The sequence below is a fragment of the Polyodon spathula genome, chromosome 16 (genome assembly GCF_017654505.1).
Source record: "Polyodon spathula isolate WHYD16114869_AA chromosome 16, ASM1765450v1, whole genome shotgun sequence".
NCBI classification, from domain to species: domain Eukaryota; kingdom Metazoa; phylum Chordata; class Actinopteri; order Acipenseriformes; family Polyodontidae; genus Polyodon; species Polyodon spathula.
Window position 1 is genome coordinate 38,392,136 of NC_054549.1, and position 18,105 is coordinate 38,410,240.

The following is an 18,105-nucleotide window of genomic DNA, read 5'->3' on the forward strand; positions in this document are numbered from 1 at the left end:
TTTGCACCAGCGCTTGCTTTAATGTACTGTAATGTGGTTTTATCCTAGTTTTATATTTTGGTTCTGGTTATATTTTTGGTATTTTTTTCTCCTTTCTCCTGTGATCAGTCAGGCTGATTATGTGAAAAACGGGGCTCCATTATTCCAAAGGGGTTTTCATTAAGGACTGTGTGTTTTATTTTATTTATTTATTATCAAATGCTATTTTGATTAAATGAATCAGGTTTCATACAGTTTAGAAAACCAAACAATATTTAATCCATTAAAATAGGCTAAATAGTTTCATCTCTGCAAATAGCCGGTCTGTCTCACACAACTGCAGCATGCCTCACCCACATGCACGGGTTTATTTTATACAGGCACGTTTACTCCCTCTCTTTCTGGGGGCCTCCAGCTGAATCAGGGTCTTCGTTTGTGATTTTTCTACAAGCACGCTGTTGATAGCTGACTTTATTAAATGCTTTCCCCTCCCAGTGTCTGCTAAAGCTGTGCAAGCCTCTTAAAGGAGCTGAAGGATGAGGTGCAAGTCCTGGGGATTGCTGAGTCTTTGGATTAACATGAGTCTCGATCTGTCCTCACATGAACCTCAAATCAGCGCCGCTGTTCTGTTCAGATCAGCATGGGAGTGGGGATCTGTGTGCACCCTGTCTCTGTGTGGGGTGCAGCATGGGAGTGGGGATCTGTGTGCACCCTGTCTCTGTGTGGGGTGCAGCATGGGAGTGGGGATCTGTGTGCACCCTGTCTCTGTGTGGGGTGCAGCATGGGAGTGGGGATCTGTGTGCACCCTGTCTCTGTGTGGGGTGCAGCATGGGAGTGGGGATCTGTGTGCACACTGTCTCTGTGTCGGGTGCAGCATGGGAGTGGGGATCTGTGTGCACCCTGTCTCTGTGTGGGGTGCAGCATGGGAGTGGGGATCTGTGTGCACACTGTCTCTGTGTGGGGTGCAGCATGGGAGTGGGGATCTGTGTGCACCCTGTCTCTGTGTGGGGTGCAGCATGGGGGTGGGGATCTGTGTGCACACTGTCTCTGTGTGGGGTGCAGCATGTGAGTGGGGATCTGTGTGCACCCTGTCTCTGTGTGGGGTGCAGCATGGGAGTGGGGATCTGTGTGCACACTGTCTCTGTGTGGGTTGCAGCATGGGAGTGGGGATCTGTGTGCACACTGTCTCTGTGTGGGGTGCAGCATGGGAGTGGGGATCTGTGTGCACACTGTCTCTGTGTGGGGTGCAGCATGGGAGTGGGGATCTGTGTGCACCCTGTCTCTGTGTGGGGTGCAGCATGGGAGTGGGGATCTGTGTGCACACTGTCTCTGTGTGGGGTGAGGATCTGGGGATGTCAAATCAAATGCAATGAATTGTAAATGTAATAAAGCACTGGGGACAATGCTGTGCTTGTTGGGGTGGGCAGCTCAGTGCCCAGCCTTGTTGCCCTGAGCTCCCCGGTATCTATGTCAGTACTGCTCCTTACCCATTCTTCTTCAGAGCACGGCTCCCGATGGAGAGAATCTGCTTGATCACGTCCATTCCTCCCTCACCCCCGTCCAGGGCCCGGTGATCCTCATACCTGCAGGGCAGAGGAAATGCTCAGCTCCGTGCTTCATTCCTGATACAAGAGGTCTGTGAACCCTGTCTAGCATCCCACCAAGGGGTCCCTACCAGAGGATCTCGGGCTCCAGGAGGGGCAAGTCTTCAGTAAACACGTAGGGAGGGTTACTGACGATGAAATCCACCGAGCCACACTGACAGAGCAAGGAGTCTGCGTCTACAGAGAGAGAGAGATGCACGGGGAGAAACTGCAAAAACGCTGTGTAAACTTTCCTCAGAGTGAATGTGCAGGTGCCTATGAGCTTGCATTAAGTGGAACTAGAGGGTGTTTCTATGGATTGATCTCTAAGTGTAGTCACTATCTACAGCCTGTCATACGAAAACAAATATCTCACTTCTTACCCAATAAAACATCCATCTGGACAATCTGTAAGCGCTCCAGAACTCCCAGTCTGCAGTGGAGAAGGTTACAGTATATTATACATCAGCACAGCCTTTCCAACCAATCACACAGCAGCACAGTCTTTCCAACCAATCACACAGCAGCACAGCCTTTCCAACCAATCACACAGCAGCACAGCCTTTACAACCAATCACATTGCTCTGCTGTCACAATGCGCTACAGCCTTTCATTTCTGTAGTGAATTAATTAAACAAAAAAAATCATTACGTCACTACGGCAACAATGGAGGCCACCGCAGAAGAGAGCAAAGTAAAAGGCATTTACTGGAAACGTTTGCCTCCTCGTACCCTACACGTGAGCACCTAATTGGGGTGCTACTTTTGGGGAGGCAGACGCCAGTTCAGCATCGTTATTTTATCAAATGGTCTCCCCGCAGTTTCACCTTTCAGCGTTCTCCCTGGTCAGGTCTAAGGCCTCCGAACTTCTGTCAACCGCCACAGCATGGCACTGTAGAGCGAGAGAGAGACGAGAGAGAGAGAGCAGATATTTTACACTGTGTACAGACAAGCAGTGGAGAGAGAGAGAGAGAGAGAGAGAGAGAGAGAGAGAGAGAGAGAGAGAGAGAGAGAGAGAGAGATCAGGCATTATACACTGTGTGTAATAAAGTGAGTCCAGTACACTTCACTGAATCGACTGGGTCCAGCTCGTGCTTCTCTGTCTAACTCCCACCTGCGGACAGTGGCTCAGCAGGCTGAGGGACACAGCTCCTGACCCACAGCCCACCTCCAGGAACCGCAGGCTGGCCGGAGAATCCTGCGCTGGGCCTCTCGTCCGGAGCTCCTCCATCACCAGGCCCACCAGCTCCTAAAGCACAAGACAGCGTGATGATTATGCAAGTGTGCGAGTGTCCGGCAGCTGCCTCTATTCAAGCTGAGTGGATCTCACTCTCGAGCCTCTTCACTGCGTCAGCCCCGCGAGCGAAGCAGGACAGAAAATACAATGACGCTGAAACGAGACTCATCATCTGGCACACAAGGTTTAACAGGTACAATGAGATCATGAACCTCTTCAGGGTCTGGATGCAGGTTTAACTGGTTCAGTTGAACAATTTAGAACAGGGTTGGAACAAAAACCAGGAGTGGAAGGGTAAACTCTGGCCAGCCCTGTGTTAGCGCTAAGGAGATGGCAGTTAGGGTGGTGCCGGGGGTACCCATACTTTCTCGTGTGAGGTGTGCAGTTCTAGGAAGGCAAGGTGCTCTGCGGGTTCACTTTCCACAGAAACGAGGGGCATTCCAGCCGCTGCAGCAGAACTTCCAAGAACCAGCAGCCCTCACAGCACCAGCGCTCTTCCTGTTTGAAAGCTCTCTGTCTGACTCACACCCAGGTCCAGGTTCTGTGAAGACAGGATGTCAGCCGGTATACAAGCTAGTGCAGGAGCCCTGCAGTTCAGCTCAGAAGCACCGTCACTTGCTTTAGTGGAGTGATACTGTACCTCCATGCTCACTTAAGTGAAGCAGCACATATAAGCATGGCCCTGCAAGACAAACACAGTCTAACAAATCCATTCCTTCACATGTTTGAACACTGGATCTGTGACAGAGTATCAGACATCTGATACTGGTGACTCCTCAGTGTCACAAACATTTTCACAGAGAGGCCACGTAAAACTACTGAACAAATAATCAAGGTGACATTTTCACTAAGTCTGGAGAAAAGAAAAATGAAACTGTTAATTTCAAAATGAGTAACTTGTTACCCAGAAGATTACTTCACTCAGAAGTGTCCCTGTATAGTTTCCCTTCTAACAGTTTCTCATACTAAAACCACATCAACGTGCACAAGCACACTGAACGCATGGTAGGCATATTGAAAACACAGCAAGCCATGGTAAAGTATATCCATGGGAAAAGCAAGGGGGAAAACTGCTAAATGAGCATGCAAATGAACTGATCCACTTTTAAACACCCTAAATGAGTATGCAAATGAACTGATCCACTTTTATACACTCTAAATGAGCATGCAAATGAACTGATCCACTTTTAAACACTCTAAATGAGTATGCAAATGAACTGATCCACTTTTATACACTCTAAATGAGCATGCAAATGAACTGATCCACTTTTAAACACTCTAAATGAGTATGCAAATGAACTGATCCACTTTTATACACCTAAATGAGTATAAATGAGATCCATGCAAATGAACTGATCCACTTTTAAACACTCTAAATGAGCATGCAAATGAACTGATCCACTTTTATACACTCTAAATGAGCATGCAAATGAACTGATCCACTTTTAAACACCCTAAATGAGTATGCAAATGAACTGATCCACTTTTAAACACCCTAAATGAGTATGCAAATGAACTGATCCACTTTTAAACACTCTAAATGAGCATGCAAACGAACTGATCCACTTTTATACACTCTAAATGAGTATGCAAATGAACTGATCCACTTTTATACACCCTAAATGAGTATGCAAATGAACTGATCCACTTTTATACACCCTAAATGAGTATGCAAATGAACTGATCCACTTTTATACACCCTAAATGAGTATGCAAATGAACTGATCCACTTTTAAACACCCTAAATGAGTATGCAAATGAACTGATCCACTTGTATAAGGGTTGCAACTTGTAGCTAGTTTTGTAACTAAGTTTGATTATTAAGTGGCTGTTTATTTCATTCACTGATATTACAGCATCAGCACTCCAGCAACCGAAACCTTTTCACTAGGACACACTGCCACCTGCTGGATCACGAGTGTCACTGCAAAACAAACAGCAGCCAGTCCATGTGAACATGAGCATGATGCGAGCGGCTTCAATCCCAGCCCTCACCTCTGTTTCCGGTCTGGGGATGAAGACAGGGGGCCTCATCTTTAATGTCAGGTCCCGGAAATCCCACTCCTCAATCACGTACTGTACAGGCATCCTATACAGGAGCAATTACACAGCGAGAGCAGCTGTTAAACTGGTGTGTGTGTGAGTGTGTGTAAGTGAGTGTGAGTGTGTGTAAGTGAGTGTGAGTGTGTGTAAGTGTGTGTGAGTGTGTGTAAGTGTGTGTGAGTGTGTGTAAGTTTGTGTGAGTGTGTGTAAGTGTGTGTGAGTGTGTGTAAGTGAGTGTGAGTGTGTGTAAGTGAGTGTGAGTGTGTGTAAGTGTGTGTGAGTGTGTGTAAGTGAGTGTGAGTGTGTGTAAGTGAGTGTGAGTGTGTGTAAGTGAGTGTGAGTGTGTGTAAGTGAGTGTGAGTGTGTGTAAGTGAGTGTGAGTGTGTATAAGTGAGTGTGAGTGTGTGTAAGTGTGTGTGAGTGAGTGTGAGTGAGTGAGTCTGTCAGTAAGGTGTTCAGTACAGAATAAACTGCCTGCTTTACCTCTGCAGCCTCTTGGAACACAGCTCCCACACCCGCTGTATCTGTGTCTCTGTGAGGGACTGCTCCTGCCTGCCTGCTCCCAGACTCTGTATCTGTGTCTCTGTGAGGGACTGCGCCTGCCTGCCTGCTCCCAGACTCTGCATCTGTGTCTCTGTGAGGGACTGCGCCTGCCTGCCTGCTCCCAGACTCTGTATCTGTGTCTCTGTGAGGGACTGCTCCTGCCTGCCTGCTCCCAGACTCTGTATCTGTGTCTCTGTGAGGGACTGCTCCTGCCTGCCTGCTCCCAGACTCTGTATCTGTGTCTCTGTGAGGGACTGCTCCTGCCTGCCTGCTCCCAGACTCTGCATCTGTGTCTCTGTGAGGGACTGCTCCTGCCTGCCTGCTCCCAGACTCTGTATCTGTGTCTCTGTGAGGGACTGCTCCTGCCTGCCTGCTCCCAGACTCTGTATCTGTGTCTCTGTGAGGGACTGCTCCTGCCTGCCTGCTCCCAGACTCTGCATCTGTGTCTCTGTGAGGGACTGCTCCTGCCTGCCTGCTCCCAGACTCTGTATCTGTGTCTCTGTGAGGGACTGCTCCTGCCTGCCTGCTCCCAGACTCTGTATCTGTGTCTCTGTGAGGGACTGCTCCTGCCTGCTGGCTCTCAGACTCTGCATCTGTAAGAGACAGGAACACAGGGAGCAATGGCTGGTCAATAGAAGCTGTCATTATTTATTATGTGGTCACTGCTTGGTTTCTGGAGCTCTAGTTTTCTTTACTATGTGACTCACAGTCTTAGCTCCGAGGACGTGAGCCACGATGTATTCACTGGACAGCCTGGGCTCTGAGACCCCTCTTTCACAGAACAGCTGTTCCCAGAGCGACACGCACTCGTCTGCCCCCAGGGGCCTGGCTGGGTGGACGCAGAGGGCCCCATGGGGCCCTCCACTACCAAACTGCCAGGGAGGGGGCGGGCTGCAGAACCCCCTGGAGGAGCAGCGTTTGGAGCCCCAGGACACAGGCAGCAGCTGCAGACAAACAGCAAGGAAAGGGCATTTATAATGAAGCGGAGGAAGCATATTTTAAACTTTTTCAAGTAATTTCTTTTTTTCACTTTAACTTGGGATCCATGCAATTCATCTTAATGGTGGAGAAAAAACAGGGTAAAAACACCTGGTGACTACTAAATTAAACAAACAGATGCAATGAATGAAGGCAGCATTTCTTTCCAGTGAAGTCAGCACGCTGTATTAACCTGCAGGTCCGCTGTCATTCGGAGCACTTGAACGGCACACCGCTTTGCAAGCTTCTCACACAGGAGCAGCCTCGGACTCATCATCAACCAGACAAGCGTTCACTAAGGACTGGAATCTGGGACAGGACTGTCCTGCACTCACGGGTACTGGAGCACTGTCACAAGATAAAACACACGGTGAGGGACAGAAAGAGGGCGCTGGAAACATGCAGGCATGCTTACTGGGGCCTCTTCATTATGTTAAAACCCAGGATGCAACCTTGAACACGCCCACATTCCTTATTGAAGGCGTCCGTTAGATCAGTATCACTCTGCATTAACGGGTATGTAAGGACCTTTTTATTTCATTGTGTTCCCATGTGTTGCTATAGCTCTTTAAGTAAGGTGTGGGTATTGTTTGAATTATGTATTTTTTACATTTTGACCACTTTTTTAACTTTTAAATTGCATTCCCTGCCTCAAGATGGCTTCACAAGTACCTGCATGGAACTCTCAGAACTACATTTCCTATCATCCTGCTGCTCACTGGCAAATCCATCTGAGTTACATATGCAAGCAGGAGGATGATGGGAAATGTAGTTCTCAGAGCTAGCAACACATGGGAACATGTAACACAATAAAATAAGGTCCTTGAAGACCCTTGAAAGTACTGCAGAAAGTGTTACAGAAATGTGGATCCTGCCCCCTGCACAGCGGGGTGGTGGCAAGAGGGCGAGTGGGGTCGCTGTCTGCAAACACATGCCTTGCTTTTTACAGCTGTATTATGGGGGAGCAGGGTAATAGGAATGGAAAGAAAACTCCCATTGCAGGGCAGGTTGATCCATCCCTTGTTTTACTGCAGTGTACTCAGACACACCCGAGCTTGTCATATCTACACACACTGTCGCTAATCAAGCTGGTAGCAAAAACTGGGAAGGGTGGAAACTGCTATGCAATAGGAGTCCTATTTCCACCCCTGTGTGAAACACTTGTCTGGGTGCAATATTGTTATATTTGTCTTTTTATCCAGATAGCCCCAATTAAAACATGTAAATGCAACATTCGGAATCGCAAGACGTGTTTTTAAGGGTTACCTTTCCATATACACGCAGGAATCGTGTTTTTAGTGGCGAGCTGTTTTCAGGTCTGTACAGGATACCGCATGTGTTTTTAGCGCGCCTGGTACAGATTGCTTCTGATCGTCCTGATAGCCCGAGCTGTGCGGTCTGTACAGTCAGACGGTATAGGAAGTGAATATTGCATCTCTTATATGAAGGGTCCGAGATGAAATAATCACTTCTAAAGTACTGAACGTGTTCTCAGGCACATTTTGGTTGAACTGGTAAACACGTATAATGCCAGTGATTAAGTAAGGAAAGAAAACGTCATTAACCATTTTCCATTTGCAGCGTGTAGTACTAAAAAGAATGCGTGTTTTCAAAATAAGAAAAAATAAATAAATTCTGCATGCCAGTTACAGGAACATACATACCCGTGGGTGCGATACTCTGCAGTAAAGTCGCTCCCTCCGCAACAGCGCAGGACGTGCACGCTCCCACACAGCCGCCGCAGGTTTCCAGCGCTCTGCTCAGGGCGTGCGCGCCCCCGCAGGTTTCCGGCGCTCTGCTCAGGGCGTGCGCGCCCCCGCAGGTTTCCGGCGCTCTGCTCAGGGCGTGCGCGCCGCCGCAGGTTTCCAGCGCGCTGCTCAGGGCGTGCGCGTCGCCGCGGTCCTTCAATCTCAGAGAGGAGAAGATGGCAGCCAGCATGTACAGAGCCGGGAGCGCCGTTGGGAAAGCCTTGGCCAGGGCCCGGAGGGTGAGTATTATAATACGCGGAAAGGATGGCGAGGGCAGCGAGGGGTTTGATTAAGCGGTGCCCAGGTAAAGCGTGACAGACGCGCGTCTGAGTCCCGCAGGGTGTAGAGGTGAGAGTCACAGGCCCGCCGTGGGTTGGTGGGAGCCATGAATCAGGGAAGGTCATCGTCTCTTATCTTAGGGTCTGTAGCTGAAATAAAGCGTTTTAAAAGAGCGGAAAGCGACAACACTGAGTGAATATACGCGACGGGGTGCAACAGACGTGTTTAAATCCCGGAGCTGTATTGTAGGCGAGAGTAAACAAGGTCACTCAGAGACACCCCCGGTACCTGCTCGCCGCTACAGGTCGGTGCGCTGCCTCGATCAAACGAGCCCTCTGCGAGCTGCATGTATTTGAAATCGGCTTATAACGGTAATGTAGACTCCAGCTTGACTTCATTATTGTGTGCGTGTGTGTATATATATATATATATATATATATATATATATATATATATATATATATATATATATATATAAAAGCCTTTTGTCTTGACTTTCTCTAACAAATTCATAAACCGACTGCTGTCATTGTGTGAATGTAATTGTTTGTCGCACACTGTAATAACGTGTTTTAATTTCTGACTTTTATAATTTCGATTTTAAAAGAGAAAATGGTCAGAATATGAGATTATTGCATTTCATTAAAACCTCGACCAGGACACGATTGCGCTAGGACTGTCCTCGACCAGGACACGTCTGCGCTGGGACTGCGCTCGACCAGGACACGTCTGCGCTGGGACTGCACTCGACCAGGACACGTCTGCGCTGGGACTGCGCTCGACCAGGACACGTCGCGCTGGGACCAGGACACGTCTGCGCTGGGACTGCGCTCGACCAGGACACGTCGACCAGGACACGTCTGCGCTGGGACTGCGCTCGACCAGGACACGTCTGCGCTGGGACTGCCCTCGACCAGGACACGTCTGCGCTGGGACTGCCCTCGACCAGGACACGTCTGCGCTGGGACTGCCCTCGACCAGGACACGTCTGCGCTGGGACTGCCCTCGACCAGGACACGTCTGCGCTGGGACTGCCCTCGACCAGGACACGTCTGCGCTGGGACTGCGCTCGACCAGGACACGTCTGCGCTGGGACTGCCCTCGACCAGGACACGTCTGCGCTGGGACTGTCCTCGACCAGGACACGTCTGCGCTGGGACTGCGCTCGACCAGGACACGTCTGCGCTGGGACTGCCCTCGACCAGGACACGTCTGCGCTGGGACTGCAGACCAGGACACGTCTGCGCTGGGACTGCACTCGACCAGGACACGTCTGCGCTGGGACTGCACTCGACCAGGACACGTCTGCGCTGGGACTGCACTCGACCAGGACACGTCTGCGCTGGGACTGCACTCGACCAGGACACGTCTGCGCTGGGACTGCGCTCGACCAGGACACGTCTGCGCTGGGACTGCGCTCGACCAGGACACGTCTGCGCTGGGACTGCCCTCGACCAGGACACGTCTGCGCTGGGACTGTCCTCGACCAGGACACGTCTGCGCTGGGACTGCCCTCGACCAGGACACGTCTGCGCTGGGACTGTCCTCGACCAGGACACGTCTGCGCTGGGACTGCCCTCGACCAGGACACGTCTGCGCTGGGACTGCCCTCGACCAGGACACGTCTGCGCTGGGACTGCCCTCGACCAGGACACGTCTGCGCTGGGACTGCCCTCGACCAGGACACGTCTGCGCTGGGACTGTCCTGACCGTGATCACAAAATCAAACCATTGCTTATGAATTGTCTATATTTTTTATGAGCTTTTCTAAGTCTGTGATGTTGATATAGGGTCACAGTACATTTAACACGAATACAGCATTTCACACAAGCTGCTTTTGATTAACAGTATAGGGTGTTAACACGAGTCAGAAAGATGTGCAAATTGTTGAATGTAGTCAGTTTATTTTACTATTTTAGAAGAGTCCTGGCTGTTTTGTTGTTAATGCAGTCAGTGTATTTTTGTACAGTCCTGGCTGTTTTGTTGTTAATGCAGTCAGTGTGTTTTTGTACAGTCCTGGCTGTTTTGTTGTTAATGCAGTCAGTGTGTTTTTGTACAGTCCTGGCTGTTTTGTTGTTAATGCAGTCAGTGTGTTTTTGTACAGTCCTGGCTGTTTTGTTGTTAATGCAGTCAGTGTGTTTTTGTACAGTCCTGGCTGTTTTGTTGTTAATGCAGTCAGTGTATTTTTGTACAGTCCTGGCTGTTTTGTTGTTAATGCAGTCAGTGTGTTTTTGTACAGTCCTGGCTGTTTTGTTGTTAATGCAGTCAGTGTGTTTTTGTACAGTCCTGGCTGTTTTGTGACCCTGCTCTTTGTCTCTCTGCCCAGCCTGCCCTTGTGAGCCTGCGGAGGAGCCAGGGCACCATGTCCTACGCTCAGACTCTGGTCAGCATTCCCGAGACCAAGGTGACCACACTGGAGAACGGGCTGAGGGTGGCCTCCGAGGACTCGGACCAGCCCACCTGCACGGTCAGTCTGGAGGTCCTGCTCTGGGGAGGAAAATAAGCCCCCCACTGCACAGCAGTTTGATCCATTTCTGGTTTGACTGTGAGTTTAATGAGACACACCTGAGCTTGTTGCCTGTACACTGGGACTAATCAAGCTGGTAGTGAACCCTGGACTGGGTGGAACTGCTGTGCAACAGGGATCGTATTCCAGTCCCTGTACCAGTTCTCAGAAGACACTTTCGTCTTTGAGCTCAACTACTCTTCTCGCTTCTTGCTCTTGTTTTAAGGTTGGGTTGTGGATTGATGTTGGCAGCCGCTATGAAACTGAGAAGAACAATGGGTGTGGATACTTTCTCGAGCACATGGCCTTCAAGGTGAGCTGCAGGTGTACAGATCAGACACGTGGACCTGGGATTGCATTACTATAGGCTATAGAGTGCATTTCTGCCTTATCCTCGCGCTTTGGTTTTTGGGTAGACACGTACATTTCAAAGTAAAGGCTTTGAAATTCATCACCATAGCAGTGGGTTGCATCACCCCTGTTAGTAACCCCGCCCCACCCCCCTGTTTCGTTTTGCAGGGCACGAAGCAGCGCCCCCAGGCTGCTCTGGAGAAGGAGGTGGAGAGCATGGGCGCGCATTTAAACGCCTACACGTCCCGAGAGCAGACAGCCTACTACATGAAGGCCATGGCCAGCGACCTGCCCAAAGGTACACTGACATGTTTACCGTGGAGTTTAAGAGAGATGAGCTCTTTAAAATAATCATTCAAATCAGTCGGTGTGTGTGCCTGTCTGTCTGTGTTGGTATGAGCTTGATTAAGCATGTGTTTTGAGTGTGTATTGTTGGTTATTCTCAGCTGTAGAGATCTTGGTGCTTCGTAAATATTCCCAGGTTGACACTGAGGTGAAGTGTGTGCGTGTCATTATGTTAGTGTGAGTGGTGTGTTGATTGATTTCCTCTCAGCTGTAGCGATCCTGGCTGACGTTGTTCAGAACAGCTCCCTGGTGCAGTCTGTGTGTTTGTGTGTGTGTGTTTTTGTGTCGGTGTGAGTGGCGTGATGACAGTGTGTTGATTGATTGTTCCTCTCAGCTGTAGCGATCCTGGCTGACGTTGTTCAGAACAGCTCCCTGGTGCAGTCTGTGTGTTTGTGTGTGTGTGTGTTTTTGTGTCGGTGTGAGTGGCGTGATGACGGTGTGTTGATTGATTGTTCCTCTCAGCTGTAGCGATCCTGGCTGACGTTGTTCAGAACAGCTCCCTGGGTGACTCCGAGGTGGAGAGGGAGCGGGATGTGATCCTGAGAGAGATGCAGGAGATCGAGTCCTGCCTGCAGGATGTCTGCTTCGACTACCTCCACGCCACAGCCTTCCAGGGGACCCCTCTGAGCCACACCATTCTGGGGCCCACCGACAATGCCAAGTGAGAAGCGGGGTGCAAGCAGGCGCATTACACTTAGTTGGGGTGTGCAAAGTTCCCCTCCATAGTAACTACAGTGGAACTCGCATCTTCATTCCAGTGCTGTGTTCATTTGAACCAGTTACACCACCACCTGTGAAGTAGCTTTCTTGTTAAACCTGGAGAGCCGTGGTCCTTGGGCACCTGTGGTTTAAAGTTTAAATGTTTTGCAAGAGTTCAAGGTTATTTCTTTTTAAATGGCCTGTGGGGGATTAGTTATTGTATGATTTAAAATATAAATCAAGCCTTTTTTCATCTGCACTCTGTTTTCTCTCCCAGATCCCTGACCCGCAAGGATTTGGTTGAGTACATCAACACCCATTACAAGGCTCCCCGCATGGTCCTGGCTGCAGCTGGAGGTGAGTTGGGCATGTTGACAGTCAGGCATGAAGTCGTACAATACAAACAGGATACAATTAATGACAGGCTTGAGTAATCTCTCCACGTCTCTCTCTCTGCAGGTGTGAACCACAATGATCTGGTGAGCCTGGCCAGGCAGCACTTCAGCAGCATGTCCTTCGAGTACGAGAGTGATGCCATCCCAGTGCTGGCTCCCTGCCGCTTCACCGGGAGTGACGTACGTGTGCCAGCCTCCCACACACTTCAGCTTATTAACAGAAAACATGAGAGAGCAGCGGTGGGGAATAAGACACCCATTGCACAGCAGTTCTGGTTTTACTGGCAGTTTAATGAGACACACCTGAGCTTGTTACTTATACACACTGGGGCTAATCAAGCTGGCAGTAAAATCTGAAATGGGTGGAACTGCTTTGCAATAGGAGTCAGGCTTATTTCCATCCCTCCAGTGTGTGTGTGTGTGTGTGAAATGTGCCATGCTGGTCTTATCTGAGTGTCGGCCCCTTGATCAGGTTTCCATCACAGAGGAAGTTTCTTGCCGTGTGTGTGTCTCTGGTTTTAGATCTGTGTGCACAACGCCATCATATTGCAACGTGTCCACTGGTCATGGCTGTGTGTCAGTGACAAGAGAGTGTGTGTGTGTGTCTATCGGTGCTGACCATGCCTGCCCCTGTGGTTTCAGATCCGAGTTCGTGACGATGCCCTCCCCCTGGTTCTGTGTGTGTGTGTCTGTCTCTGTGTCTCGTTCTGACTCTCACTCCTGTCTGTTTCAGATCCGAGTTCGTGACGATGCCCTCCCCCTGGTTCTGTGTGTGTGTGTCTGTCTCTGTGTCTCGTTCTGACTCTCACTCCTGTCTGTTTCAGATCCGAGTTCGTGACGATGCCCTCCCCCTGGCTCACGTTGCCATCGCAGTGGAAGGAGCTCGCTGGGCCAGCCCTGACATCATCCCTCTGATGCTTGCCAGCACTATGATCGGAAGCTACGACGTCACCCACGGAGGGGGCAAGGTGGGGGCTTTTCACATGTGGTTTTTCTAAAAGTTTCCTGCAAATGTACCGCAGGGTTCTGCAGAAATGAGTCCCTGCTTGGTGTCTGTTGTGCTGATTACTTGCCCATTCTACATTACAGCACGTTGAACTGAGGGTGGAACGATGCAAGTTAATCAGTGTCGTGATGATGACGTGTTGTTGCGTGACGTGTTTGTTTGCTTTGCCCCTGTGTGTTCCAATGCAGAACCTCAGCAGTACCCTGGCACGCCTCTCCGCGGAGGACAAGCTGTGCCACAGCTTCCAGTCTTTCAACACCTGCTACTCCGACACGGGGCTGTTCGGCATACACTTCATCACAGACAAGCACAACGTGGAGGACATGCTGCACTTCGCCCAGCGGGAGTGGTGAGCACACAAACACGCTGCTGTGGATCGGGCTGATTCACCGTTCCAGCTGAAACAAGGGAAGGGACAGCTGCTTCCATTTCTCAGGGTTGCTGGTCTCCGCAGAGACTAAAGAAAAGCAGCCGTTGTCACAAATCCACGCAGCCGTTCGCTTGTTTCTCTTGGAATAGGGCTGACTCTGCCAGTTTACCAATGATTGTCCTGATGTGGTGAGCCCTCCAGTGTATGACTCCCTGACAATGTCGTGCCAGTTCACAATTGCTCTGTGTGTGTGTGTGTCTCATATATATGTGTGTGTGTCTCATATATATATATGTGTGTGTGTGTAATTAGTCATTGAAAGTTAATGAAGTGAAAATGAAAACCCCTAAATTATTGATGGATTATGTGACACCACTGGGAATCAGTACTTACAGGATCGGTGTTCTCTCTGCAGAACCACTTGGTTTATCCATTTGGGATAAACAGCTGCTGTAGCATCTGGCCCTTCCCTTAACATTCATCTAAACTGCTGATAAAACCTCTGCCCCTAAGCAAACATTTCTGTTGCCTTCCTCTTAAGTTTCTGGTTCCCTAAAACTTTGCAAATCCTGAAGTGTAACATCTTGGTTGTTAAGAAGCAGTTCACTATCGTTTCACAGCACTTCTAGTTGTGAATGTGACTCTGTCTCTCTCTCTGTCCCTCTCTCTGCCTCTGCTGTCTCTCTGCTCTCTCTCTCTCTTTCCCTCCCTCTCCTCTCTTTCTCCCTCTCTGCGTAGGATGCTTCTGTGCACCAGTGTGACTGAGAGTGATGTGGTGAGAGCGAAGAACGCTCTGAAAACCAGCCTCATCGCTCAGCTCGACGGTAACAAATAGAATTTCGTTTGTATTTTTAAATTAAAGCAGTCTAGCTCGCCTTGATGTGTTCATTGGATAAAATGCGTTTCCTTAAGCTGGAGAAAATCCCTTGTGTAGTGTTAGGGTCTGCTGAAAAGTTTTATTGTGCCTGGCAGCCCTTTCTAACTCATGCCAGTGGACTCAAACTTCTGTCCACAGTCTGAGATCCCTCAAACTTTCTTACTGACACTGACTCTCTCTCTCTCTCTCTCTCTCTCTTTCTCTCTGTGTTTATAAATTAGTACTAGTATTATTTTTCATTATATTTTGTGCAGATGTTCTGTTGGAAAACAATAAAACAGAAAAAAAAAAGAATTTAAAAGGAAACTAACCCCCCTGAAATGCTCTGACCAGCACCTCCCTCCCCCCACAGGAACCACCCCCGCATGCGAGGACATCGGGCGCCACATCCTCAGCTATGGGCGCAGAATCTCATTGGCTGAGTGGGACGCAAGGATTGACGTATGTGGAGTTTATTTGTGCTTCATTCTCTGTGCGTGCGTTTGCGTGCGTGCATGTGTTTTAACCCCTTAAGGCACACAATGAATTGAATGCTTGCTGTTCAAATGGTTTCTTCTTAAAATACATTTGAGAGCGACTCGAGTATCGCGAGGAAACTGAAAATTCAGGTGACCAGATCCAGCCTGTGCGTTTTAAACCCTGTTTCATGAACCTAGTGGCAGTGATAATAATAGTTTTTTTTTTTGTGGGACACGTGTCTCTTGAACATTAACGGGTTAAAGACACCTACCACAGCTTCCATGATCACGAGGACGAAGGCAGCGTGCTTCTGTAATAGTCAAGCATGGTTTCACAAAGAGTCTTTTTAAGAGAGTACTTTCAATGCAGCACAAAGTTATTTTCTTTTGACTGTCCGGTCAGCGGGACTCTTCTTTCCTTCCTGGCGGTGCCTTCTTTTAACCCAGGTGAATTTGTGATAAACAGTTCATAACTTGTGGCTGGTGCTTTTTCGTTTCTCGCAGGCGATTGATGCTAAAACCATTCGTGACGTTTGCTCCAAATACATTTATGACAAGTGTCCAGCAGTGGCTGCTGTGGGTGAGTACCCCTCCGTGTCCTTTATTGAAAGGCATCTCTGTTCAGGATAGCCCAACTGAAATGCAGCTTCTATTCAGCTGAGGCTTAGCAGCCAGTAACTAACATAACTACCAAAGACAAACATATCTGCTATAGAAGCTAGTGTGTCACCAACGAATGAGATTCCCAAGTCAGACTTGCATGCTTACACACATCTGAAGAACCAGATCATCGCTTGTGATGAAGCCTTCTTTAGCGCAGGTTAATGAGAGGATCAGACTCTTCATAGCTTTGTCGCATTTCCACTTTGTACACGCTGTGCATGCGACTCATGCCCGTGTATGTCCCATGTGACCAGTAGCTCTGATCCCGTGTGTACGGCTGTGTCGTGGGAAGTGTCTGTTGCTGACGAGCTTGTGTTTTATTTCTGGTTCCCGCAGGTCCAATCGAACAGCTCCCTGACTACAACCGGATCCGCAGCGCCATGTACTGGCTGCGCTTCTAGGTCCATTCCCCTCTCCTTCCCTGTTCTCTCCATGTACAGTAAAAACAGTGTGGAAAAGCTCGCCAGCTGTACTCCGGCGTGTATAAACAGCTCTCTCCAGCTATACACCTGTTGTTTTGTCTGATTTGTTTTCTTACTGATGGGGGGGTGGAAACAGCACTGGATACAGAGTTTAAATAAAGATTGTAATTTAAGTGACCAAAGAATCTTTCTTTTCTTTCTCTGTGTGTGTGCTTTACGTACGGCTGTACAGAAAGTTAGTGCACTCAAATCTTTTGATTGTGTATCTAGTGAGCACTCGGTAGCGTTACATTTAGAAACTTCATGAGTTCAGTGGTAAGCGTTTCTCCGTGGCAGTATGGCAGGTTGATTTTTCTGGGTGCAAAGGTTGCTTTCTCCTCGTGTACAAGTTTAGAAACAAGGGAAGCTAGTTTGTTCAGCACTAGACAAGGCATTCTTTACTAATATTCACTGAGCAGAGCATTAACATGAAGACCAATGTACAGTGACACTCTACAATGGCAGGTTGATTATTCATTACATATTTATAAATACAAAAAAAAAAAATCAATGACACGATTCGGCTACGAGTCGTTTTCAATGTCTTTTATGAAGACTTCTAGTAAAAACGTTTGTTGTTTATTTTAGTATTTATAAACGTAGCATGATCGAGTGTTAATAGTTATGGATAATGCATTATATTAACAGAACTTTATATTATTATTATAAGAGGAGAATTAGAAATGATCTACTTTCCTGTAAATGTGAAATACACTGAATCCAAACATTGTTTGGAATGCAGTGTAGTGAGATTGACTGACCACTAGAGGGTGCTGTTTCCTATGACAGTAACAGTTGATAGTTTTCCCAAGGTAATTGTGGTGCCAGTGATTTAAGACCAGATTCAAAATAAAGGGAAGGGAGGGGAGGGGGCGACAAAGTTAAAGAAGCTACCAAAAAATGATAGGGGTCGTGCAAGAACATCATTTTGCTAATCAGAGATCAGAAACCGTGTGTGTGTTTCAAGCATGGGTTAATGCTTGTTTTATCCTATGGTTTTGTATACATTCCCAACAGCTGTGCATTGTGTATCTTGAGCCCTGCAGACGGCACGGCCTGGCAGCTACCTCAAAGGACTCTGGGAATTCCCCAAGGTGTGCCGGGGCTGGGCTTGAGACCACAGACATTCAACTGCTTGGTAATAAAACAGACAGGACTAGCTGCAGGCTTTTGTACTGGATCTCCTCCTGGTGGCGGATCAGTTCATAGCGCTGACATGAGCAGCAGACTGTGTTCACTTCTCCCTGCACCGCAGGCTGTTCAGCTGAATGGTAAGACCTTGTCTTTGAACTGCATGGTTTGCGGTTCCTGTCCTGCCCGTCTTTCCATTCAGTTGAATGGGCTGAGATGTTGACTCATTACGCTTGTTCAGCTTCTTCAAGTAGTCAAACCCAATAGCCAGTCTGGTGGTTTGGAAGCACCTTTGCTGTAAGTCATCCAGATTCTTTATCAGTTCTTTTATTAGGTCTGCTTGAGTTTCTTCGAGAGTTGCTGATGTGTAAAACGTTTCATTTTAGACCTTGTTCAAACGCAGTGACCTTGGGTCGGACGTTGTTAAGTTTCTTAGAGCATCACAGTCTGGGTT

The 18,105-nt window shown here is 48.5% G+C and overlaps 2 protein-coding genes across 2 annotated transcripts; one reads left to right on the top strand and one right to left on the bottom strand.

The window, feature by feature from the left end:
• LOC121328743 (MTRF1L release factor glutamine methyltransferase-like) lies at positions 1–5,564 on the bottom strand. Its single transcript, XM_041273755.1, has 7 exons — positions 5,325–5,564; positions 4,794–4,887; positions 2,676–2,810; positions 2,389–2,453; positions 1,946–1,995; positions 1,655–1,760; positions 1–1,562 (listed from the first exon to the last, which is right to left on the bottom strand). The coding sequence occupies exons 1-7, from the start codon at positions 5,465–5,467 to the stop codon at positions 1,463–1,465; spliced, it is 693 nt and encodes a 230-aa protein (XP_041129689.1). The 5' UTR covers positions 5,468–5,564; the 3' UTR covers positions 1–1,462.
• A 2,678-nt stretch (positions 5,565–8,242) lies between these two features.
• On the top strand, positions 8,243–16,658 carry LOC121328742 (cytochrome b-c1 complex subunit 1, mitochondrial-like). The gene is made up of 13 exons (XM_041273754.1): positions 8,243–8,349; positions 10,716–10,856; positions 11,122–11,208; positions 11,415–11,544; positions 12,054–12,252; positions 12,568–12,647; positions 12,750–12,865; positions 13,510–13,653; positions 13,880–14,040; positions 14,800–14,885; positions 15,291–15,379; positions 15,901–15,976; positions 16,396–16,658. The coding sequence occupies exons 1-13, from the start codon at positions 8,287–8,289 to the stop codon at positions 16,458–16,460; spliced, it is 1,437 nt and encodes a 478-aa protein (XP_041129688.1). The 5' UTR covers positions 8,243–8,286; the 3' UTR covers positions 16,461–16,658.
• The last annotated feature ends 1,447 nt before the right edge of the window (positions 16,659–18,105 follow it).

Excerpts from the sequence above, each read along its gene's own strand:
- LOC121328742 (XM_041273754.1), top strand. The coding sequence starts at position 8,287 with ATGGCAGCCAGCATGTACAGAGCCGGGAGCGCCGTTGGGAAAGCCTTG. Across the intron at positions 13,654-13,879 it reads TCACCCACGGAGGGGGCAAG|AACCTCAGCAGTACCCTGGC; the intron begins GTGGGGGCTTTT and ends GTTCCAATGCAG. Across the intron at positions 15,977-16,395 it reads TCCAGCAGTGGCTGCTGTGG|GTCCAATCGAACAGCTCCCT; the intron begins GTGAGTACCCCT and ends TGGTTCCCGCAG.
- LOC121328743 (XM_041273755.1), bottom strand. The coding sequence starts at position 5,467 with ATGCAGAGTCTGGGAGCAGGCAGGCAGGCGCAGTCCCTCACAGAGACA. Across the intron at positions 2,454-2,675 it reads TGCTGAGCCACTGTCCGCAG|TGCCATGCTGTGGCGGTTGA; the intron begins GTGGGAGTTAGA and ends CTCGCTCTACAG. Across the intron at positions 1,563-1,654 it reads CTGGAGCCCGAGATCCTCTG|GTATGAGGATCACCGGGCCC; the intron begins GTAGGGACCCCT and ends TCTGCCCTGCAG.